At 40.7% G+C, this 26,425-nt stretch overlaps 1 protein-coding gene across 1 annotated transcript in view; it reads right to left on the reverse strand.

Moving 5' to 3' along the window:
* FBN1 (fibrillin 1) overlaps positions 1-26,425 on the reverse strand; it is a 272,564-nt gene that overhangs the window by 66,248 nt on the left and 179,891 nt on the right. The window contains exons 26-40 of the mRNA XM_055436892.2: positions 26,195-26,320; positions 25,947-26,075; positions 25,037-25,162; positions 24,808-24,933; positions 22,380-22,502; positions 21,125-21,250; positions 18,842-18,967; positions 9,791-9,913; positions 9,520-9,642; positions 7,940-8,065; positions 6,012-6,134; positions 4,144-4,266; positions 3,681-3,845; positions 1,412-1,480; positions 1,193-1,318 (exon numbers count right to left, since the gene is read on the reverse strand). Coding sequence (XP_055292867.1) covers positions 1,193-1,318; positions 1,412-1,480; positions 3,681-3,845; positions 4,144-4,266; positions 6,012-6,134; positions 7,940-8,065; positions 9,520-9,642; positions 9,791-9,913; positions 18,842-18,967; positions 21,125-21,250; positions 22,380-22,502; positions 24,808-24,933; positions 25,037-25,162; positions 25,947-26,075; positions 26,195-26,320 — 1,860 coding nt within the window. The remainder of the gene's footprint in view (positions 1-1,192; positions 1,319-1,411; positions 1,481-3,680; positions 3,846-4,143; positions 4,267-6,011; positions 6,135-7,939; positions 8,066-9,519; positions 9,643-9,790; positions 9,914-18,841; positions 18,968-21,124; positions 21,251-22,379; positions 22,503-24,807; positions 24,934-25,036; positions 25,163-25,946; positions 26,076-26,194; positions 26,321-26,425) is intronic.

Below are 26,425 nucleotides of genomic sequence, written 5' to 3' on the forward strand. Positions count from 1 at the left end.
GTGGTATGTGAATACAGAAATTTCACTCTTTGGAATGGTCTGGGACTCAGGGTTCAATATACATGTTGATAGTGGAAGAGAACATCCACAGGGCACTTTGCAATCCGGATAAGAAATGTGGATGTTTCGTTCATCAGCATCCTAAGCCTATGCTGATGTGTGCATTTTCAGAAAAAGAGTTTTAGAAAAGGAAAATGTACCTTCTGATGTGAGTTCTTAATAAATGAGTCTAAAAGATCCTCAAACACAAGCAGCGATGGAAATGTGGAGAAATGATAATTCTCAAATATCTTTCAGAAAGACAACTAAGTCCTTCATATGTTCACAAAATCTCAGGAAGGATTTGATATAACCTGAAGCCATCAAACACTGGCTTCATGAATCTGCAATGGTAAGACAGCACAGAAGATAAGCCTGCAGAAGTAGGTATCTCATGCGTCCCTCCCCATTTTCAAACACAGGTGTTGATTCTAATTTATATTAACGCTATGGGTCTTAAGCTGTGTTGTATACATTGTGATGTTCGACTACTACTCAACAAGGTTGTCACTGCTGAGGTCACCTATTAAGCCTTTTGGAAAACCAGAGGAATATTTCTCCTCCAGGACACAAGAAGGTCTCTTCCCTAATCAGTGTGTAGCTTCTACATACAGATGAAAACCGTTTCCCCACATCAGTCAGTGTCCACATGCTCTGAAAGCTAACAGCAGTCAATAATCTCCATCTTTTCAGTAAAACAGGATGAACAGGAGTCATCACTCACACCATACGACCAAAGGAGCTGCCTCGGAAGAGAAGCTCATTTAAATGCTGAGTACAAATGATGAGTGGTAAAGGACGAGACGAGGAGCCCAGAATCGCCCAGAATATAGAAGCCACTGAAATGAGACCTGGGCTGCTCCAATAAAAATGGCTTTTCTGAAGAGAATGGAAAATTCACTGTAGGCATAAATGGGACTGTGGCTCAAGATAACAAAAACACCAATTTTCTCATGAAAAGAGGGAGATTTAGGGTATGCTGAACATATTACATCACTAACATGAGTGCCAGTTGCCACATCTGTGGCATAATAACCTGGCCATTTAGACATTTTGCTAGAGTCACAGTTTTCCTGGTGCCTAACTATACGCTGGTTTTTGAGGTCAGTTCTCAATATCTGAAAGAACTTATCATTCTAAAAGGGCCATTTACCATCACACACTCGGGTATCTTCATTCAGGTAGTAGCCCGTCGGACAGCGGCACTGGAAGCTGCCGAAGGTGTTTATACATTTCCCGCCTTGGCACAACCCTGGGAGCTCCTGGCACTCATCAATATCTATCAAGATGAAAACAGTAGCATGTCTTTAGCACTGTAAATCAACTCAAGGAAGTTCTAAAGGGGCACGCTTTCAGATAAAGCGTGAATTACCTTCCAATATAACGGTGATAGGGTTGGGTCGAAAACCTTCTCCTCCAGGACAAAGAATTTTGTACTCAGCTACGGAAACAAACAAACAAAAATCAGATTGAGTTCTCTGAAATCTAAAATTTCTTTAGAAATAGTATCCTCAAGAGAAATACAGACATAGCCACCTGAACATATTCATTTACAGGAATTTTTGGCAGCGACCCCACCCAACTGAAGCAAGTTAACATTTTCGTATATACTTGTCCTTTCAAATGGCTTTTTCTACATGTGCCAAACATAAGGCTACTGTCCTCAGTTTGTGAACCTTCCACCTACTCTCTGGTCTTACGTTCTTATGAACTATTTTATTCTTTATCTCCGCTGTTCTTTCTTTTAAAGATTTTTCTTTCCATTTTTATTTTATAACAAACTCCTCCATTTTTATGTTTTGTTCAGTCTTACTTCCTGGGAATCACAGCTTCCCTTAAATACTGCTCACCAGCTTATCTCCAAAGCCTTTTCCAAACAGAGCCTTAGGAAAAGCTGTTCTTTCTTGAATGAGATGTTGCCTCTCCTCTCCTTAATGACTAGAGGGCTTCTTGCCCCGCCATTTCTGCTGATGGCAACACTGATTCCCCTGGTTTCCAAAACCAGCTTTTTACAGGGTCCTTTGATTTCCTCCATTAATTCTGTCATCCAAGTATTTCACTCAAAAACATTTCTTTCAGCACCACATACCAGTGTGATCCATACAGGAACACATGGATAAGAATGACCCTCATCTGCTATAGCATTCTGATAAGCATCTATACGAATCAGTTCTTTTATAATCATCATGGTCTTTCCAAATCTGATAATCCCCCTTGTGGTTTTCTGAACATATATGTATATATGCATTAATGTATAAATGCATAGACCTCAGTTCTAGCTCTGATCCAGTTTGAGGTAGGGTGGACTTCTAATGCTTGGCTTATCATTCTTACTCAGTAGAACTGACCCCCCCGCCCCAGCCACACACACCTAAACATCTTAGTTTGATTCTTTCAGCATCAATGAAAGTATTAATAACTATCCTCTTCTTTTATTTTTCTCTCCTCCTCTTTCTGTGATCATCCATTCTTTTTAAGTCTCCTCTTTCATGTCACTCCCTTCCTTCAAGCCCCAATTAAAAAATGTACCAAGTTATCACCATGCATTGCCAATCAGAACTGACTTCTGTTTCTGAAGAAGGGAGAGAAAGGGGTGCCTGCCAAGCATTCGTTTCTGTGCTGAGTGCTTTACAGGAATGACTTCATTTAATCTTATGAGGCATCTCATGAATGAAGAAATGGGCTTGCTCACTCCAAAGTTACATGCATGGCAAGTGACAGAGCGCTAACTGGAAACAGGAACCTCTTTCTTCCACTCGTGGCATTGAGTCTGCTTTTCTTTCTTCTCTTATTGAGGTCTACATTGAATAACAGCTTTCACGTTTAGGTAGTATTTTGCTAAACTATATGCTCCCGGAAAGCAGGAACTAGCAATTAGACTAGAATTATCTATCCAATTATCCATGAATTATCACCTTTGCACACACAAAGTATATCTTCTAGGTACTCAACAAATTACCTTAGAGAATCTGAGTAAGTGACCCTTCAACAAGGAAAGAATCAATACCTATCTCGATATACCTGATAAGCAGCAGCCACTGACTTTTGCCCTGGAAGCTATATCTGACTCTGAGTCATAATATAGCATCCACTTAGAAAAATGGAAAGCGGTTTGCTTTTCGAAGACTAATTATTTATGTCCTTAAAACACATTCTAAACCTTTCTTTTAAGTCATACCATAAGACTGGAACAATCTTCCATTTCCTATTTGCTTAACTAATGGCTTCTTTTTCACCCAGGGAAACTCCACTCTGTTCTAGAACTTCTAAAACCAGCCAACAGATGACAAGAGGAGAGATCAATGTGTCCAAATATGACATAAGTAACCTAGTCTGGAAAACCTTCTTTAAAATAATGCTATCTTCTTTTCACTCAGACATAAATAAGATGTTACCTGCCCCACCTGATCTTTGAGTGCAAGCCAACTGGGGAGGGATTCTGACTCCCATATCGGGAGTGGGATTCTCAGCAGGGCTGAAATGAATGATCTCCACCCCTCAACCCCCACTCTCTCCACCAACTGAAGAATACAGACCAGTAGCAGCTCCCTCTCTCTGTGGCTTCTATCATCTGGAGCTAGACAGGAGAACTGCACTGAGCTGGAATAATAATAATAATGAATAGGAGGATGTCCACTTACATGTGTTCACAGGCGGGCACAGCTCACAAGGAGTGCCCCAGGCTTTACCCAGAGAACAGCAGCAGGAAGCCTTGGAAACACCAACTCCAATTTCATTGCTGCAGGCTGTATCTCCATTGTCTCCCCGAGGACGGATATCCAAATAGCAGTTTCCAGAGCGGGTATCTATTTACCACATGCAAACAAAAGAAGTGTCAGGCGAATTCTTTCTACGTCAGGGTTGAAAATTCAAACCTACTTCTGAAACTGTTTAAAAACCATAATTTAAACTAAAAAGTGCCGCAACCCAGACACTGGGAATTGACCTAGAGAAAAGGACCTGAAAATACAAACCAGATTCAGGAAATGTTTACATTTCGTTGTATTATTTTATTACTTTTTTCAGAAGTTGAGAATGCAATGTTCCATGTTGCCTTCGAAATAACCAACAGTGTGTTTCTCTGAAAAGTGTTTAAGATCTTACCGACACAGCCAACTCGAGTTGGATTCAGCTCAAAATCGGGTGGACAGTCACAGGTATAGCTGCCTGGAGTGTTGACACAGTTCCCACTGATGCACGTGGTTGGATCCAGGCATTCATTAACGTCTAGAACCGAACAGCGAGGGGCAGAGTTATTACCTGAGCCAATGCGGGGCAGGCAGCACTGTAAAACAGTAGCACCAAGATCTCGGGCTCCCAACTTGAATTTTTAAAGAGTTTCCAGTTATAATTGCCCCTAGAAATATAGTCTTCCACTTCTTAAACAAAATCCCTCAGGAAGGAAATATGTCATAGTCTTTGGTCTCTTTCCCCTGGAACACATTTAGCATTCAAATTTGTCATCAGGAGAAAATATAACTTTGGAACGAGGAAAAATATTCCAGTGAAGGTAACCGAAAACAAAACACTACTGTGACCTCAGGTCAACCAAAAATTCAGACACAGGTTTTAAGAAAATATATTTAATATGTGCAGCTTGTTATTTTATCAAATGAGAGCAAGATGTCTCAGGGAAGCGGCGGGAGCAGGCGACTTCTGCTGCTTCCCCCGCTGGGCGGACTGGCCTCGCTGTAGCTGAGCGCAAGCGCAGACCGCGTGCACGAAGCTTAGCATGTTCTTTCAGGCCTACTAAGAGTCTCTCTCCCATTACTGATGCTGGGTTGAATATTTCCCTTTCAGTTTCTATTCCAAAAACGGAATTCCAGATATTTAGGACATGAGTTTTGGCAAATGCCATCCCTGTGTAATCCTTTTGTCTATTTTGAACACTTGTGAAATATTCAAAACCAGACAAGCTGATTCAGAGAGAGGAGATGGGGGACTGAGGATGATCCTTTCCACTCTGCTCCTCCTGCTCGGACCTGGTAACCCTTCTGGAGGTTCTGTTGTGAAAAATGGTTTCGCTCAAATCTCATGTAATCTTAGAGTGGGCAGGGCAGACTAAGAGCAATCAGGGTGGGGAGGAAGGAATGATGCTGGTGGTGATGTTAGACACGGAGGAGAAGGCAGGCAGTGGAGAGGTGACTCGCTGCAGTATGCTAGAGACTGGCTTGGTGTCACAATAGTTTCTAGGAAAACCAAGAGAAGAAGGGGTGCCTGGGAAAGAACACTGTGATCCAGAGCAATTTCAGGGAGGTGGTGATGGTGGTCATAACTGGAGAGCCACTGAGTCATGGCTTGTTTAGGTAGCTGGAAAAACTGGGGTTTTCTTGAAATCCTGATCCCATACAGAATGGAATCTGTATGGGATCTGTTTCCTTAGTATCATTGAACAGAAAGAGGATGGAGACCTGAAAATGGCTCTCAAAGTTTAACTCAGTGCTGAAGTGAACCGAGGCATTCTACAGAATGCCTACTATGGCTTTTCTAGCTTCTTCCTTACATTCCTGGAGGGTTCTTTGCTCCACAAGAAAATGATCTACACACTAGAAATGGGTGGCTGACTGTTATGGACCATGTTCTCTGGTAACACTCTGAAGTGAGTGTCTCAGCAGAGAAGTTCAAGATGAAATCCATGATCCCAGGGCACAGCCTGCAAAAGGAAACTCTCCAGAAATTTGTCCAAGAAGAAAAGGAACTACAGGAACATACCTCTGTAGCCACAAACTTGTATCTAAGGCTACTGACTGCACTTTCGGCTCTCCTCAACTTTTTCCTCTGTACCCTCACATCTAATCAGTGCTGATCATCTAATCAGCCAGGTCTGAAGAAATTTTTTCTGTGGCTCCTAATGCGTCTCCCTGCTTTTCTTTTGCAACTCCACGAAAACCTTGTGTGGTCCCCGCAAGACAGCAGCAGCTGGGTCCCCTGGAATGCCTGAGAGCAGATCTCTATGTGAATGGAAGCCTTACCTGTGCAGTTCCCACCACTTCTGTCCAGTTCATAGCCGATCTCACATTCACAGCGGAATAGGCCAGGGAGGTTGTGGCAAGTTCCAAAAACACAGATGTTCGGAAGAGAGCACTCATCGATATCTTGGGGAACAATGGAAAGGGGGAGCAATTAAACTATTGTTCTTGCCCAAGAAACTACCTAATGTAATAAGGCAAGTGATGTTATTATTAAGAAAATGAAGACTATCTGACATCAATCCAGGTCCTTCTCCTATAGGCTTTCAGATGATCTGTCATCTGTTAGGAAGTCTCCTAGGTGAGAACTTCCCTTTTCTCAGCCCCTACTACATGCCAAGCAGAGGGCTAGGCATTTCACATATACGTTAGCCCATTTATGCTGTTTTATGTGGTTCTGCATCACTTTTGTAAAGGAGGAACCAAATGAGCCCACTTAAGACTAAATTCTGTGGTTGTTCTCATCTATATATTCTTGTTTTTGTTGTGAGTTAAAATTTTAAGAACCCCAAAGTCTTTGTGGTAACTTTTATCATCAGTTTAAACAGTCCTCTGTGTCCCTAGTACTATGGTGTGTGTTTGCAACTGCTGATGGAGATCTGAAAACTGTAGACGCATTTTCCAGGCTTGTCCCTGCCTCCCGTTAACATCGTGCTTGTGCTCACAGGCACATTTTCAGCCTTGAGACTGGCTTTTAATAGCCATGAGATTCTGCCAGTGATGATTTATATTAAGAACAAACAAACAAACAAAACCTTCCCTTTTAGCATGAAGGGCAGCAAAACTTTCACTGTGCCTATTTCTGTTCCCAGACGTGGCACAGTACCTGTTTTCCTTGGATGTTTGCAGTAACAAAAGTAAACAAGGCATTAGGCACAAGATCAAGAGCATAATTAGTTTCTTGCCTCAGAGGAATTTTTTATCAAACTCTGCCTACTTCATATAAACTGTGTGAAGAACACCCAACGGTTTCATAACAAAGAAAAGTATTTACGTAGAACTATATGAGGGAATCAGTATATATGTCATAGCTAAAGATTAATTTTTGAGTTAATGTCCTAGTAACAGGCAACAACTATTAGTTGAGACATTAATCAGGGTCTTGTTTAAAGTTCTACTGTCAATCGTTATCATGTGTTTATTTCTACTGCAATCTTTTCAGTTTACTGTGGTCACTAATTCTCAATGAGGGATAATAATGTGCTTGGATTTGACAAGCGTGGGTAAAAGAGAAGAATCTTGTGTTTCCCAGTGGGATCCATCCTTAGCCAACAGGTTCTCAGGACTCTTCCTGTCTGACCAGCACTTCTCAGAAAGACAGAGCCTTATGCTTAGACAGGTTGTGACGTATGGTATTATCCTTAGGGACTCCTTACTGAATGGATTTGCAAAAGACTGTTCCATGTTATATATATTAGATATTTAGAGACCATCTGAGACATACCCAGGAACATTATTCTATGGACAAGACCATTCACGCTGCTGGTATTTTAAAACTTTTATTTCTAGAAACCAAACCATAGCAGAGATTAAAAACTGTGTTTCCGTATTTAAAAAGAATCCTTCACTATTAGGGCACCAGCATTTTGAACTCTTTTCCCCAGCAATGGGGATGAATATGTTGCATTGAGTTGGTTATCCTCATTCTCCCTATGACTAAATGGGTGTGCTCTTGCAAACCACCTGGCCAAAGCTGGATGTGAAGCTTAGGGCCAAGAAGCTGAGATTTTTCTCTGCACAAAGAGAAGTGGTCTGGCTGGACACCCAATCTCTACACAAACTGAACTGACACGTTAGATGGGAAGCCAAAACACACCTTGGTGTAAAAAACAAACAAAAAAAACCCAGACAAATAATAACCATGAGGAACGTTGAAATAACCTAATCTCATTCAGCCCTGCAAAGCCCATGGCAGCATCCCCATCAGTTACCTTCACAGGCTTTCCCATCAGCACTGGGCACAAAGCCCATGTCACATTCACAGCGGTATCCTCCTGGGGCGTTAAGGCACTGGCCGTTGCCACACAGATTTAGATTCTCAGAGCACTCATCAAGATCTATAGCCAGAAAGAAACACAAGTTACTCTTCTTAGGAGCTTTCTGATTGCTCAGGTCTGAGAACTTTTATACTTGTGAACTTCCAGAAGGTACTAGTGTCATCATAATTTCTACTTGAAACATTGAAACTCACTTTTCTCTTTTGAATGCTAATATTAAATACGTAGTGAACATGGGGTTCAGAGACAGAATCCTGAATGCTAAGTTATCTCTAATGATGTAAAGTGGGTAATAAGTTAAAGGGATCATTCACATTCAGGCTTCTGCAAGCAGGATAATCAACGTGAGGATATATCCATGGCAGGAAATAACATATCATGGTTTGTGCCTGATTCTCAAAATCCAGGCTCAGATCAGATGGGCAGCAAAAGACCTAGAATAGCAACTATTGAAGAGACCGAAAAGTACTATCTACTTAGTATCTTCTGAATTTTGCTAATAATCACAGTCATTAAACATCAAACACACAAACCATACATGTCTGGTACATGAAACTTGGAGTATTTTCTAGAAAGCGATGGGAGGTTTGTGATGACAAAACTTTACTGGGTTAAGCAAAAACAATTTCAAATATGATGAAACTTTCAGTGAGTTAAAACAAAATCCAGGCAAATCACTTACTGGGCCTCAGCCTTTTTTGTGTTTAAATGACTTCTTGTGAGCAGAGCGCTCAGGGTAAATGAATGCTTCAGGTCATATAAGCAGCTATGCTACCTAATGGCCAACGAGAAATACTCCTCAGGATCTTATTTAATGCCAGTGCCCTGACTTTAAAAAATGCTGTCTGTATACATATGGTCATGGTAAGTGTAGGTATCATCTCTTTATACAATGCTTCTAATCATATATATTTAAATATATGTGACAGTCCACATTAATTCTATGATGATGCATTAGCACTAAGAAGAAGATGTCATTAATATGTTGTAAAACTGGAAGTGAATGAATTCCTTTCAAAGCAGTTATGAAACTCTTACTTATACCAATGTGGAACGATCACAATGATGGCTAGAGGGAAAAAAATGTATGCTGATGATCTGCTCCAGAACATCTCATTTCTTTTCTTCACAGAGGTTCCTGCATCAAGTTCACTCTTGGGTTTAGTATTGAAAACAAGTCAGCAGTGAGACACAGGCACAAAAATATCAAGGCTAAGGTTTATAAAAGGTAGTATGATTTGTTTTAAACTCATGACATCATTACATACAGTGACACATATATCAACTATCTAACTATATATATGCAAATATATATTTAGTTTCTGAGATCTCCCTGATTGATTCAGCTACAAATTTCCATTCCACAGGAATGCCATTTCAAATAACTGTTTTCTGTTCCAAATTGTCTATAAATGACCCAGCCTTCAGAAAACAAATGATGGTCTGTCTTAAAGACATGGCGCACCCTGCTTTTCTGACTGCCCTTTACATAGCTGTTTCCAACACGAGCATACCTGTACAAGTGAAGCCATCGCCCGTGTACCCCTCCTTGCAGAGGCAGCGGTAGGAGCCCATGGTGTTCTTGCAGTCTGCATGTTGGCTGCACATGTGGGTTCCATTGGAGCATTCGTCCAGGTCTTAAGGAAAGAGGCGACATGTCATTACGAACAGAAACTGTGACATTTAAAATCAATAATACACATGTTAAGTTTTTCTTTGCAGGACTGAGATTTTCATATTTATAATCCATGCAGTTTGTAAGAAGCAATTTTTCTTTCAACCCACCAGTGCACTTAATGCCATCTCCAATCCACCCGGGGCTACAGCTACATTTGAAGCTTCCTGCTGTGTTGGTACATACAGCGTGTCTGTCGCAGTTGTGTGCTCCAATTTCACATTCATTGATGTCTGGGAAAATAACCAGTGGGTTAAAAAGGAAAAAAAAAGTTTAGCACAGATGCTAAATAACTCAGCAATATTCAAAAGTTGACTTGCTTTTACACTTCTGACAGTGTAACAGAGGTCGATTCAAAACTGACATTCGTACTTTACTTAAAATGAATGATTTTAAATTTCAAGATACAAAGAACAATATGATGCTACTTCTTATTGTTAACTTTAACTATTTTCCATTATTTTAATGTAAGTGTCCAGTTACCGTAAAACAAAATGAAAAAAGTTGAAGATCTTAAAAAAAAGAGTGAGCTGCCTAACATTCTATTAATGCTCATGGTCATATGTTTCTATTCCCAACATTTTCACTAAATTAGGTATAGAGAAATGATGCACATTGCTTTCGTATCTTATATAGACAAAGGAATACAATGTTGGCATATTAGAAACGTTTTCAACCCTATAAACTATATTTTTAAAATGTAAAACATTATACTATTTAATCACACTTTATTTCTATAAATGTTTCACTTTAGATACTGCTAAATCAAGCATGTATAGAGAATATTCCTTAAGGCAGTGTGAGAACCATCTTTTTTGAGTCCTAGCACTTTGGGACCCAAGTCTTCGTGAATATTTCTTGTAAAACTCAAATCAATTCAAAAGAGATTTTTCAGTAAAACAAGAACCAGTCTAAGGTCACATTGTTCAGTTCAGTTCAGTTCAGTCGCTCAGTCGTGTCCGACTCTTTGCGACCCCATGAATCACAGCACGCCAGGCCTCCCTGTCCATCACCAACTCCTGGAGTTGCAAACTCATGTCCATGGAGCTGGTAATGCCATCCAGCCATCTCATTCTCTGTCATCCCCATCTCCTCCCGCCCCCAATCCCTCCCAGCATCAGGTCACATTGTTAAAAGACTAAATTCTCAAAACTTCTCCATTCTTCAAAATTCCATTTCCAAATGTAGTCAATATAGATTCTGTAAGACAGAAGTGTTATAGAAGAGAATATAAAGCATAAAGTGAAATATTTTTTTCTTCCTGTGATATTGTGATTTATAAGGAGAAATACATATCAGGTCTTTATCCTGTTTCTGGCACAGAACTACTAAAGCCCCTGGAATTTCCTAAGTGCTAAGAGTGATAAAGGTGTCTTTTGTTATGTTAATGAGGTGACTTTTGGAAAGCACTTCAGGATGGGGGCTAGTTGCCAAGAGAACCAATCTCTGATTCAGTTCAGTTCAGTCACTCAGTCAAGTCCGACTCTTTGAGACCCCATGGACTGCAGCACGCCAGGCTTCCCTGTCCATCACCAACTGCTAGGGCTTACTCAAACTCATGCCCATCGAGTTGGTGATGCCATCCAACCATCTCATCCTCTTTCATCCCCTTCTCCTCCTGCCTTCAATCTTTCCCATCATCAGAGTCTTTTCCAGTGAGTCAGCTCTTCGCATCAGGTGGCCAAAGTACTGGCGTTTCAGCTTCAGCATCAGTCCTTCCAATGAATATTCAGAGTTTCCTTTAGGATTGACTAGTTTGATCTCCTTGCTGTCCAAGGGACTCTCAAGAGTCTTCTCCAGCACCACAGTTTGAAAACATCAATCCTTGGCACTCAACCTTGTTTATGGTCCAACTCTCCATGAACAGTATGAAAAGCCTACTCCTGAGTTACACACTTTAATATGCTGTGCTCATGCTCAGCCGTGTCTGACTCTTTGCAACCCCATGGACTGTAGCCTGCCACAGTCCTCTGTCCATGGAATTTTCCAGGCAGGAATACTGGAGTGGGTTGTCATTTTCTACTCCAGGGGATCTTTCCCACCCAAGGATTAAACCTGCATTTCCTGCATTGGCAGGTGGATTCTTCACCACTAACACCATCTGGGAAACCCCTATATACTTTTATAGTAAATTGATAGATCAAATGAATAAACTGGTTTCCTGAGTTCTGTGAGCTACTCTAGCAAGTTAATCAAACCTAAGGAAGGAGTAATAGGAACTTCTGATTTATAGCCAATTGGTCAGAAGCTCACATAACAACCTAGGCTTGTAATTGGCATCTGAAGTGGGCATAATTGTATGGGACTGATCCCTTAACCAGAGAAGGCAATGGCAAGCCACTCCAGTACTCTTGCCTAGAAAATCCCATGGACGGAGGAGCCTGGTAGGCTGCAGTCCATGGGGTCGCTACAAGTCAGACATGACTGAGCGACTTCACTTTCACTTTTCACTTTCACACATTGGAGAAGGAAATGGCAACCCACTCCAGTGTTCTTGCCTGGAGAATCCCAGGGATGGGGGAGCCTGGTGGGCTGCTGTCTATGGGGTCGCACAGAGTCGGACACGACTGAAGTGACTTAGCAGCAGCAGCAGATCCCTTAACCTGTGGAATCTGACACTATCTCCAGGTAGATGGTTGTCAGAACTTGAGTTGAAAAGTAAGACAAGGAGTTGGTGATTGTAATTGGAACTGGTACCAGAATTTTATTTCCCAAAATTAATCCATTATATAATGAAAGACATTATAACCTCATAATCAACTTTTTCATTAACTAAGAACAAGAGCTCCTAGGTATGGATGGATACTATGACTCTATATGGAAACCAACATTTAACACAAAACTTAGGTCAAGAAGGCGAATCTTGGCATATGAAATGTTGCAAGAATTTTCAGCAATCACTTGAATAGTGGCATGAAAAAACTGGGCAGCAACTAATGTTTACCCTTTTGTTTACTTAAGAAGCCCAATTAAATGGTTTGAAAGTGTTTGGAAGCATGCTATTTGCCAAATGCTCCATCTGCAGTTCCGAAATGGTCCTGAGATCGTTTGGCTTCTTTATAGCTTCTAGAGCAAACACAAAATACAATAATCCCATTTTTTCCTACAAAAATACTTTGCAGTATCACTAATAAGTGAAATGAAAACATGCCTGGAAGAACGTCCTTATAGTGACAATGTATTGTGTAGGTGAATTTTAAAGTAACCTTGGCAGCCACATGAACCTACTGAGTTATTAAGGCAGGTCAAGGGAGGCACATACCAGGCAGCTTTAAACTTGTGACTGGGAGCTTTAACCAACTGACTAATTGAGCATGGCACATTCCAAGGAAATGAGGAGGAGGGCCAGCCGAGGGATAAGAGTGGTAAATAAGCAGGGAATTCAAGAAAGTAAGCCTGAACTCTAGGCTCCCAGGCCGGGCCACGGACACTACTTTCTTCCTCAGATAATCACTCCCTGCAGTATCCTGCCTTAATGGCCCTCCTTTATGTGTCCTGATCTCTGATTTAGGCAAAAACAATGAATTTTCATTGCCCAAGAGTTGAAACCTCCAGATGTTAAAGAATCAAGGAATTTTCTAAGTGCAAAGAACTTAGGATATGCCTTTCCTAATCCCCAATTTCTCAGAGGAGGAAACAGAGGTCCCCAAAGGTATGGGAACTTGCCAGGGCCCCAAGGTCAGTGAGAAGAGCCCAAAGCACCTGGAACTCAGTTTCCCATACCCTGTTTGATATTTTGCCTTCAGCCGCAGCTTCCTAATATCAAGCTGATTTCTTCGGTCACGTCAGGACTTTGTTCTAAGTCCTGATGAGAAGTCTGCTTTCAGATATCTTGGTTGAGTATTAATAGACTTACAGAAATATTCACTCATTTTTTCTAAGTACAATTTTCAGAGATGATCCACAGCCTGTCAATATAGTAATTCTGTTATCTTTTCTTTTTCAATTTTCTAATGACCAAAGATAATCTATGTGGGATTTTTACCTTCCATATTTAATCTCTATTAAGAAAATAACTATTTTTTTTTAAAAAAGGAGAGTCTCCTTTCTTTTTTTTTTTTTACCATTAACAATATACAAACATAAATTTCTAATGCAAGAAGATATTTGCAGTTTCACCACAATGTTTTCGGGGCAAAAAGAAATTATGTTTGCAAGAGGAGACCATGTATCGTAGGCTTTGGAATAGAAGAAGAGAGAGTAACTCAGGAGCCCATATTCTATTTTGTGAATCTCTGCGTAAGTCATTATCTCAATAGCTTATACTACTGGTATACAACAAATGAATTAAAAAGACTCAGTCATAAAGTCTAAAGGCATTGCTGAATAAAAGTTTTCTGCATGTGTGTGTGTGTATGTGTGTGTACATACCAACTATTATTGCTTCCATGGAAGACCTGGACCTAAGACTGTACTTCATTGTAAAAGCAAACAGAAGGGGAAACTGAGCCATAAGGGAAAGAAGCAAACAAAAACACCATGTTCAAACACTCTGCTCTTCAATAATATGAAGGAAACAAAGCACATGCTTGCCAAGAACATCTCTTTCTGCACAAATGTTCTCTTTCCCCCACAAGTTTGCTCCAGACAGAAAATTCCTTTTTAAGATTAAGCACAAGCCAAGAAAAGCAAAGAAATTCAAATTTAGGGCTGACACTGCAACCTCCTTCACCCCACCAAAGCTCCCTCACAGAGACTCCAAGGTCCCGCTGGCGTGGCTCTTGTGAAGAGCAAGGGTGTGGTCTGGGCAGACCCCATGCCCAGGTTCTGGTTGGGGGGGTTCCACTTGAATCTGACATTTGAGCAAGAACTTGTGCTCTGAACTGCTCTGGCCTCCTTGGACAGCCATGTCGGGAGAGGCTGTGTCACCCACTCAAATGCTTGCCTTCCTGCCATGTGGGGGTCAGTCTCTGGGCATCGAGTCCAGCAGGGCTGGCACACTGTGGAATCTCTGTGGGGAGGCGATGGGGAAGAGGACCTCAGAGTGAATGGAGAGGCCAAACGTGAAGGCTACTTGGATTTTTCAATTTGGACCCAAATATGAGCCAAGATTATTTAACTGAACACCCACGGAGTTTTCACAGGCTAACAGCCAGTGGAGGACAATTAGCAGTGATAAGGGCCTGGAAGGAAATGAGGGCAAATTTTCACTGAGGGCTGGTGGTTTTGAAGTACATGATTTTCCTTCATGGACTACACCCACAGCAACATGTCTCCTATGAAAAGCAGAAAGACTGAAATGGAATTGCCCAGCAATCCCGCTGTTAAAAAAGGATTTTTTATTGGAGTATAGTTGATTTACAATATTGTATTAGTTTCAGGTGGACAGCAAAGTGAATCAATTACACATACACATATATCCACTCTTTTTTTTAAGATTCTTTTCTCCTATGGGCCATTACAGAATATTGAATTACTCATGCTATTTTAACTGAAAACAATCCTGATGTTAATTGCATGTCTGTAAAGCAACTATACTCCAATAAATAGAATAACTGATATTCCAAAAGAATTGTATGCCTTACTCGCTGACTGACTAAGTAACACCTGATTGATAGGAGGTGGTTCTAACAGATTAGCATGAGAAAGCTAGGAGCCACCAAGGATGGCACCTAGCAGAGACCCATGTTTCCTTCTTCCAAACTGTTGTCTGCTCACAACTGTGCAGGATGAGAATCAGAAGAATCCGAATGAGAATCAGAATACACAGCCCTTGTATGTGTGGACCACAGAAAAACCTGTAATCCAGCGCCCATAAGCCAAGGATTGAAGAGCCATGTTCTAGGTTACAAGAAAATGTCTCTTCTCCTTTCATTAAATCAAACGTTCCCCTCAGCCTTATCCACAATTTGAACAAAGCTTAAGGAGCAAGAAGAAACCCTTAACATCTGTGTGGGCTGGGAATGTAAGTCAGTGGGTGGATTCTGAACACTGCTAAAGTGATTGGGGGGAAAAACATGTTTATTTGTTAAAATGGAAACAATCAGTAATGACAGGGGAGCTGAAATATTTAGACAAAGCTGTAATGGAACCCAGAGGACATTTTTTAAGCTCTCATGAAACAAAATTCCTCTCTATGAAATAGCATACATATTTTTATGACTCCTTTACAAGGTACTCATTTAAAAATATACATATACATATTATACATGTACAGAAATATAAGTACATATATTTCTTTTATCTATCATCAAAATATACTTCCAGGTTTGTTCTTCACTGTGATCTGTTGCGAGGCTTCTTATCCCATTAGGAAAGATACATATCTCTATTTACATTAGTTGCCTGGGACGTTATAAACACTTTTCTTTGACGTACTATCACCAAGGTAACCTGATGGTACTCTAAGTGTAAATGACACTAATTTTAAACTAATAGTAGGCTAAAAGAGTCCCAGTTAGATGGGATTAAGAAAAAAACATTTTGGCTCAGATATTTAAAAACTTGTTTTTAAGTATACCAAACTTGCTGCCAATTCCTGTTTGTGTAAGTCATTTCCAATCCAATGTGATACCCTTGGTTGTTAATAGCAGGATTTACAGAGAACCTCTTTTCTTCCTGCCCTAAGGCACCCTCTCCTTCATCCTCCACTGCAGGGCTTCTAACCCAGGGGGAACACTTGCATAACCATGGTGCACCCTGGTGATTTTCCCAAAGCTCCTGAACCAGTAAAAGAACTAGGAATAAAATTCAGAATTCTACTCCATTACATGAGAATATCATATGCCATGCTACTGTGATATCAAAAGGGCCATGAAATTCAATTCTTCTCCCTTCAGTACTAGCTGAATTTTATGCAATTGAAAAATCATTTTAGGCTATAATTTGAAGTGGGAAGGGGGATGCAGGCCCTTGAGGGAAGATACAGAATATTTCTTGGACTTTAAATCCATGTTTCTGTTTATGCGATTTACCAAAAGACTGCTGTTCTTAATGTAAAACTGGGGTCATCTCATTTAATGTGGAGTACACAGCTCTTGTAACTATAGCCTAGTGTCTGTATAAACTCAGTTACAAAAAAACAAGCCTATTAATATAGAGAGTAAGATTTTCCTTCTTTAAACTGATTTCAAGCATCTTAGTAGATAGTAGCAAAGAATGCTGCTAGACTAGAAGTTATGTTTTTAATTAAAATGGCCTCTAGACACTGTGTCTATGTGACTCATTTTATAATGACCACAATAACTACTATTTACTGACCAGATCCTATATGCCAAGCACTGTGCTAAGGACATTACATACATTGTACCTTATTTACCTAACATGATATTAATGTTGCATGAAAATTTAAGTTTTCTTCATGGTAAGAGATCTAAAACAGACAGCCTCTGCACATGCCTCTTTAGCTGGAATTTAGAGTATGAAATTCTCTAATAGAGATCTTTTTCTTATAGGGAATGAAGACTGTCCCATTGGATTAACATCTCCCTTCATAGTATCATGGTTCTCTGGGTTGAATTTCAGTGAGTTCAACTTGGCCAAACAACAGTATTAGCCTCTACTAGGTAAAATGAAATACAGAATCGTCATACCTTCCTTTGTGTTATTACCAGACCAGCACCCCTTACCCTAAGTCTTAAATTGTTACTAAAAGCTAAAAATAAATCTTGAACCACACACATGCTGATATAAGCATCATTTGTACCCCAGGGAACACATGAGGACTAGAGATTTTAAACTCTGTGCTGTGTAACAGAATGGAACCCTAGTCATGCTTCATATGAAGACTAATATAGTGAGCATGAAAGCATTCTAGCTACATGCTTCTTTTTATAACTTGGCTAAAATCTGTCAGTTTTGAATGAACAGCCACTTATTGGTGACATCTGTATATCTATATTTTTGAAATTGTATTACTGAACAGTTTAAAATGATAGCACATATATTGGAAACTTTCTTGAAAAAGACTAACATCCATTAACATCACCAGTCAGCAAGTATTTTAATGCTTAAGTCACAATGGCTTACCAAACTGGCTTTTGAAATTAAAGTTTTGAATTAAAGTCTACTATTTGTAAAGAAATTATGCAGTTAACTAATTCAAGCCCACCATGGTCTCCGTCATGTGTGGTTTTTCTATTTTATTTTAAAATTTATTTATTTTTGGCTGTGCTGGGTCTTTACTGTACACCGGCTTTCTCTGGTTGCCAAGAGCAGGGACTCTCTAGTTGAGGCGAGCAGGCTTCTCATGGCGGTGGATTCTCTTGTTGCAGAGCACGGGTTCCAGGGCGCATGGGCTTCAGTAGTTGTGGTGCATGGGCTGAGCTGCCCCATGGCATGTGGGATCTTCCCGGATCAGGGATTGAAGCAGTGTCCCCTGCATTGCCAGGTGGATTCTTAACCACTGGACCACTAGGGAAGTTCCTTCATTGTGTCTTAAATTATGCTATATCCCATAATCTGTTTTATTACTACAGGTGACCACAGTAAAACTTTATTATTCCATATACTACTCCATCATTGCCTCAAGTTTGAAAATCAACTAACACTTAGAAACAACATTATTCATTCAGAGTGACTTCCTCCATTTTTTGTTTAATTGAATAATCTCCTGCAAATATTGTGAAAAGACCTTCTTTTGTGCTATTAAACAAGCAAGACTTATGGTTTAATTACCACTTCATGAGATCTGCAGGAATCTATAGGGCTAAAGCAATTTAATGCATCAAAAGCACACTAATTTAAAAATAATTGAAGACTGATGAGAACTGATGAAATATATGAATTGTAGGATGTGTTTCTTCAAAAAGTAATTTCACTTATAAAACATTAAAGAAAGAGTTGACAATGGAGGCTATTGCGAAAAGTTGGCTTTAATAAAGAGATACGAATGCTTAGTAATTATCATGTTAACTACTTTGACATAAAATGCTATTTTCAACCTCATAAAATGTTGATATTTATAGAGTTATTTATGGTGGCAATTTTTCTCATATGCCTTTCTTCGTAGGTAAAGGGGAAAAAAAACCCTCAGATCCAATCTAAAATGTGACAAGTTTCAAAAAAGTACAGTGCTAAGTTAATGAAAAATGCAGTATAATGAAAAATGCTTTATTGTGCAATTAAAATATTAATAGTTTTTAAAACATTTATTAATCTATAATTATGGTAGCAATCTCTTAACCACTAAAGGTTTTATTGTTCAGTTGGAAGAAACATACCTGTACAGCCTGTTTTTCCTTTTTTGCCTGAATAGCCCATATCACAGTGGCAGATAAATGAGCCTTTGGTGTTTTCACAGGTTCCACTTAGGCAGATATTTGGATTCAGATCACATTCATTGACATCTGTAAAATACAGATATTATTAATACATGTAACCATCTGTTGGATATCACTGACAGATTCTCCCTGAGATAAAGCAACTATGACAAATAAATAGAAAAGATGAAATGTTTTCATGCAAATAAAAGTATAATTACATAGCTCAACTACATAACAATTACATAGCTCAATGGTCTCTACATTGAAGGCTAACCCTGCAGACTGGCTTTTTATCTGGACCACAAGAAGGAGGTCAAGTAATCAAATAAACTGATTCACTCTAGGTCTGGTCCTCAACCAGAGCCTGTTTCTCTGACAGTCTGGAAAACTTTTTAAAACAGCACATTCTGTTGCAAGATGAAAGTTTTAATGCCGACTGTATGATGCTAACATTTTAGTTCCATATTTTGAAAGAAAAGATTGATGAACTAATAGTCTAAGGGCAGATGGTTACAAACTCCACAATTTTCCCCAATTAAAAATTATCATTTTTTATGACATTCATTTCTTTATTTTGAATGACAAGACTTTAATTTTGAGGACTTCACAAACATTTGGTAAGCATTTTCAAAAGATACAAATGTGATATAATTTAAATATTTACAATTCTAGACTCTTGTTTCTGACCATGATGGAGTAATAGGAACCAAATTTACCTTCTCATTTAAAATAAAAACAACAAAAAAGGACAATATAGATAACAAAGACAGTGATCAATGAGAGAAAGAAACTAGGTGGATTCTACAAATGCCCCAGATTACTGTGCAGGGAGTTTTAAAGAAATAGCAGGGAAGGGTATGGCAGATGGAACCAGGAAATGTCCATGAGTTGGAGAGGTGAAGGTGGAAGGCCAAGGTAGCCAGAGTTCATAGTGCCAAGTAAAGGACAGAAAAGAGATGTACACATACACACACACAGAACTACAGTGATCTGCAGAGGGACTCAAACAATACCCAGATGAGTAGTGACCAGTATATTTATGTAAGGAAACTCTTAAATTTGGAGGAAGCATCATCCAAAAGAATTAGAGGGAATAATCATCAGAGTTCCCAGAAGGTGCAGAATTGTACTTGTTCTTACCAGCCAGACTGGAAAACCTCATCATCTACAGGGAAGTGAAGAGAGTACCCAGGAGGATCTTGCCTTGGCAATAGAGAAAATGAGCCCAACCCAACTGCTGCTTCAAAGCAAGACTTTGAAAGGACCTGTCTGTTTCCAGATAATTTACCTATGTTTCAAAACAAAGCTCAGAAATTTTTCTAGGAATTCAAATATATTCAGGACCTAGTAAGGCAAAATTTACAATGTCTAGCATCTAATCCCTGGAGAAGGAAATGGCAACCCACTCCAGTATTCTTGCCTGGCAAATTCCATGGACAGAGAGGCCTGGCAGGCTACAGTCCCATGCAATCTCAAAGAGTTGGACATGACTTAGGGACTAAACCACCACCAGCATCCAATCAAAGTTACCAGGCATTCAATGACAGAGGAAAATACGACCCATAATAAAAAGGAAAGTCGATTTATTGAAATGGACTAGAATTGACATAGGTAATAGAATTAGTTGACAAGGACCTGAAAACTGTTATTGTAACTGTATTCTCTGCATTTAAAAAGCTAGAGAAATGACTGGGCATATTAGGTAGAGACACTGAAGATACCAGAAAAAGACCCAATCAAACTTTTAGAGGTGAAAACTACAATGTCTGAGATTAAAAATATACTGAATGGAATTAAAGGCAGATTAGACATTGCATTAAAAGGTCTGACGGAATTGAAGACAGTAATAGAAACTCTTCAAAACAATCAATTCTAGAATGTATTGCATTCTTGTCAGAAGTCAATTTTGCTGCCTTGCAGACATTTGAAAAGCCAAACTAGAGTTTTGGTAGAGCAAAAGGAGGGTTAAATGGCCAAAAATAATGCACAGACATAAAAGAAATGTCCCTCTGGAGTTGACCAAGTGTTAGCTCAGTCCATATAACATACTGACAAGAGCATCACAGCACAGTTACAAGAAAGATGCTTCTTGGAATGCTAACTTTGGAACACTATTAGTACTATGCTCCTAAATATTTTTACTTTTCCCATCGGATATATTCACTACTGAAACAAGTCCATGTAATACAATAGCACTTGTGAATAACCAGCAAATCAGAAAATCCTGTCTTCTTTGCTTACCTACACAAGTCTTCATGTCTTCAGATGCCATGAATCCATCATAACACAAGCACCTGTACTCTCCAGGTATGTTTGTACACTGACCGCCATCACAGATATTGGGGTTATCTTCACACTCATCAATGTCTACGGAGAATAAAGCCAACAATGACATGTTGTTGATAAGGGTTCCATTAATCAGTGATGAAAAAGTTAACTGACCCAAGGCAACTACACTCAGCCTGCTCACATAGGACTATATGCTCTGAAATCCAAATAATGCTTTGCATAAATTATCCCATCAGGTTATGTTGGGTAAAACAAGAGAGAATCATTTTCAAGATCGACAACATACAGTTCAGGATGGAGGTCCACATGCTCTTAAAAGACCATCATTTACTTAGCACTTTTATCTCTGATATAAATTTATCATTTGAAAGATCATGAATCTTATTTTTCTAACTTTCAAATTTAAATGCCTAAGTCTCTTATTTGCTGTTTCATAGATATTTTAAGATAAAAAATGCTGAAAATAAGCCTATCTACTTAGACGTACTTTTAGCATAATACCTATTTTCAAATTTTATTTTTTATAGCCAAATTTATACCTAGTGATTTTAAGGGAGATTTTACTAGGTCCAATAACATAATTTTGGTTCCTAAACCTAAGTTTTCTTCTTAACCTGAGCCAAAACTAAAACTTATATTACCCACTTCATTTCCCATCTCTGACTACATGGCTCTTCTAGCCCAGGTGATACAGCAGGAAGTATATCAGCAGTTCTCAAATTTTAGCATGCATCCAAAATCACTTGGAAGGCTTGAGAGAAAAGATTACTGAGATCCACCCACAGGGGTTTCTGATTCACTAGGTGTAGGTGCAGAGGGAGGGCTGAGACTTTGCATTTCTAACATATTCTCGGTGATGCTGATGTTGGTCCAGGGAACATACCCTGAGTAGCACTGAAATAGGCCATAGGATCAGATTCTTCAAAATTCTAATCAATGAAGAAAATCTATTTTATATTGCACTTACTGAGCATGTGCCAGGTACTATGCTAAATGCTGTACATTTTCTTCCATACAGGCAATCTGAACCCCATTTTGTAGATGAGGGATCAGATGTCAAGGATCTTCATCAAGGACATACAGCTAAACCACGTGACAAAACAAAGACTGGAACTCAGGACTGTCTGACTCCAAAGCCCAGGCCCTGAACCACTCCACGTAGGGACCCATTATTGAGAGAGTTCCCAGGACGTTAAAACCTACTTACCTGTGCAGGACCTCTGGTCAGGCATCAGTGCAAATCCTGGCTGACAGCTACATTCGTAGCTACCTTCAGAGTTTGTGCAGAAGGTCTCACAGCCACCGTTCATTATGCTGCATTCATCAATGTCTAAGAAAAAGGAAAATAATATTACCTTCCTCTACATGATGATGGCCCATGTTTGAATTTCTCAGGTATGTATGGGTCAAGTAAAACAAAACAAAATAATAAGAGCATTTCAGGGCAACTGCAAGTCACTGTATCATTTGGCTCCTTCAACAAATATTAACTGCACACTTACAGTGTGCTAAAGAATTCCAGAAAAACATCTACTTCTGCTTCATTGACTATGCCAAAGCCTTTGACTGTGTGGATCACAACAAACTGTGGGGAATTCTTAAAGAGACAGGAATGCCAGACCACCTGACCTGCCTCCTAAGAAATCTGGATGCAGGTGAAGAAGTAACAGTTAGAACTGGACATGGAACAACAGACTGGTTCCAAACTGGGAAAGGAGTATGTCAAGGTTGAATACTGTCACCATGCTTATTTAACTTATATGCATCATGTGAAATGCAGGGCTGGATGAAGCACAAGCTGGAATCAAGATTGCTGGGAGAAATATCAATAACGTCAGATATGCAGATGACACCACCCTATGGCAGAAAGTGAAGAACTACAGAGCCCCTTGATGAAAGTGAAAGAGGAGAGTGAAAAAGTTGGCTTAAAACTCAACATTCAGAAAACTAAGATCATGGCATCCAATCCCATCACTTCATGGAAATAGATGGGGAAACAATGAAAACAGTGACAGACTTTATTTTCTTGGGCTCCCAAATCACTGCAGTTGGTGACGGCAGCCATGAAATTAAAAGACGCTTGCTCCTTGGAAGAAAAGTATGACCAACCTAGACAGCATATTAAAAAGCAGAGACATTACTTTGCCAACAACGGTCCATCTAGTTAAGCTATGGCTTTTCCAATAGTCATGTATGGATGTGAGAGTTGAACTATAAAGAAAGTTGAGCACCAAAGAATTGATGCTTCTGAACTGTGGTGTTGGAGAAGACTCTTGAGAGTCCCTTGGACTGCAAGGATATCCAACCAGTCCATCCTAAAGGAAATCAGTCCTGAATATTCATTGGAAAGACTGAAGCTGAAACTCCAATACTTTCGCCACCAGATTTGAAGAACTAACTCATTGGAAAAGACCCTGATGCTGGGAAATATTGAAGGCGGGAGGAGAAGGGGATGATAGAGGATGAGATGGCTGGATGGCATCACCGACTCAATGGACATGAGTTTGAGTAAGCTCTGGGAGTTGGTGATGGACGGGGAAGCCTGGTATGCTGCAGTCTATGGGGATGAAAAAAGTCAGACATGACTGAGCGACTGAACTGAGATGAACTGAACTGTGTGCTAGAGATGAGACCCTAACAGTGAATGTGATGGACATACTGACTGCTTTTATAACACTTACACTGTAGTTGGGGAGTTAGATGAATGATTAATGATACAATATATGGTGTGCCATATGCAATGCAGGAGAAGTACTGGGTGCCAGGACACACCTCAGTGACAACAATGGGCATGTGGGTGAAATTCTCTGGGTCACAGATTCCGTTACAAACTTGACACTCAGTTTGGCTGAAGTTCCAATTCCCTTCAAGGGCCTCAGTTGGAGTTCTGAGTTGCTCGGGGCCATGTGTCAAAAGAATCTGGGCTGATTTATGATTTGGGGTGTAAACCATGTGAGAATTGGCAGTTCCGCATGGGGTATACCCCAATGCAGGCAAAAACGGGAGGTCTTCTACAAGGTTTCACTTAGACTCTGAGCACGATAAAGCCACAGGGCTTTCTGTGCCACTCTTCCCCGAACAACTAAACCTCCCCAGGGCCAGCCACAAAGCAAAATGCCTGTCCCACAAAACTCCATTTTTAACGAGTGCCAGACCTGGTTTCTATTGCTCTGTGAGCTATAAACGTACTACGGTCTTCTTCCCAATAATTATTCTTTGGAATCTGAGCTGCTCCAAACCACCTAAGGGCGGAGATCACACCCTGTGCCTTTTGTCTTCCTCCCAGCACTCATCAGGCTGCAGTTATTTCAGGCAGTTGGTAATCACTTGCTGATGTGCCTGGGTGTGCACATGCAGAAACAAAGCATATGCTACCGTTCACTGGTCAGAGCAGCGTGGGTCAAACGGTACTTGCTGGAGCTGAAACATTCTACAGTCTTCACTGAACTGGTTCTTTAAACAGATGAGGGAGGCCAGATCCAAAGACCGCAAGCCACCGTGAGAAGACTGACTTTTACTTCCAGGAAAACTGGAAACATTAAGTAAAAGCAACTAGTGATGGAGATGGAACATGGCTTGAGTGCTTTGAAAAGAAACTGAAGAAAATAAGAAATAGCATAAGCTACAGAACTTACCAACACAAAAGAGCCTGTCAGGGGTTGAGTGGTAGCCAGGGTTGCAGGCACACTGGTACTTTCCTATGAGGTTCACGCAGCGGCCATGGGGGCAGAGGTGTGCGCTCAGTTCACACTCGTTGATGTCTGTTTAGAAAATAAGAGTAGCAAACAAGCAGCCATCAGCCTCTGACTCTGACTAAGATGTGGGCCGAACGACCAGCCACCGGTCCGTGGTCTTCCTCCTTACCTATACACGCCGAGATGTTGGGGGCCAGTTGATGGCCAGCAGGACATTCACAGCGGTAACTTCCCTCAGTGTTCAGGCACACGCCTCCTCTGCACAACAGTGGATCTCTCTGACACTCGTCAATATCTGCAACATGGAAATGACCCCTGTTGATGATGCGGGAGGTGTCCTGCCCCGGACCCCCATGACCTGATCAGGGCATTCAGCACCCAGTTGCTGGGAGTCCTGGCTGCGAGTGGCTCACAGGCTCCCTTCTTGGAGAACTGCTACCCACCTCACTCAGAAATGGCTGGGAGGTGAGAAATTATACCCCCTCCCATGCTGGGGGCTGCTCATAGCTGAACTGACATGGGAATATAAAATCTCAGCTTCCTGGCCTTGAGTTGGGACAACTCTTGGGTGCTGTTCACACTCCAAGGCCCTTATGGGATCAGGCTAAAGCCAAAATCCAACCTAACACTTTGCTTCTATTCCTCCCCTGCCCTAAGCTGCTTCCCTCCCTTTCTTACAGCTTTCTCCTAAAAGCACTCAAAAAATATCCCCATCTCAGGCCTGTTGCTAGGGAACCTGATCTAATGCAACTATCTTAATCAATCTCCTTTTAGAGAAATGATGAATAGAAACTCTAGAATGTGACTCCTAAAACATAGCTTGTGTTTGAATTGTTCTTTCTTCCCCAGGGTGTCTATTCCAGGTCACGTCTCAGGGACCTACAGACCACCCACCACCCCACAGCACGAATTCCCTCATTCCTTCCTATGTCAGTCTCCCCTTGCCACAGACCAATGCCTGACTCACTGGTCAGGAGACCAGCGCACTGGGGGAGCAGGGAGAACCCACACAGGCAATGAGTCACCCAAGCATCTTGGCTTGTTTCTTCCCTGGGCTGATCCAATGGTCACGCACTCACCCATGCAGTTCTTCATCATCATGAATCCACTTTCATAGCCTTCATCGCACTTGCACTCAAAGTCCCCGGGGGTGTTCACACACTGGCCTCGGCCACAGAGGTCAGGGGATATGCGACATTCGTCGATGTCTGCGCAAAAGTGGTAAGTGGCAGCAGGTGAGCATCAGAACAGCTTTACTTCTTATGGCCACACGTTAAAGACTAAGAGTGCCCAAGGGTGTCCCTCCAAGGTGAGCCCCCTCACTGACCTGTGCAGTTCCTTTCTTCAGAATCCAGAGCAAAGCCACTGTCACACCTGCACTTGAAGCTGCCAATGGTGTTCCTGCACTTGCCGTGGGTGCACAGGTTGGGAATCATCTTACACTCGTTGATGTCTTCAAGAAAAATTAAGCATGGGACAAATCCATAAGTGATCCATTAGGAGGAACAGACACCCCACGTGAAACCCAGGGAGACAGAAGGGCTTGATTTAAGGTCTT

This window comes from Moschus berezovskii, chromosome 9, assembly GCF_049115385.1.
Source record: "Moschus berezovskii isolate FMDL1 chromosome 9, NW_MosBer_1.0, whole genome shotgun sequence".
NCBI lineage: Eukaryota > Metazoa > Chordata > Mammalia > Artiodactyla > Moschidae > Moschus > Moschus berezovskii.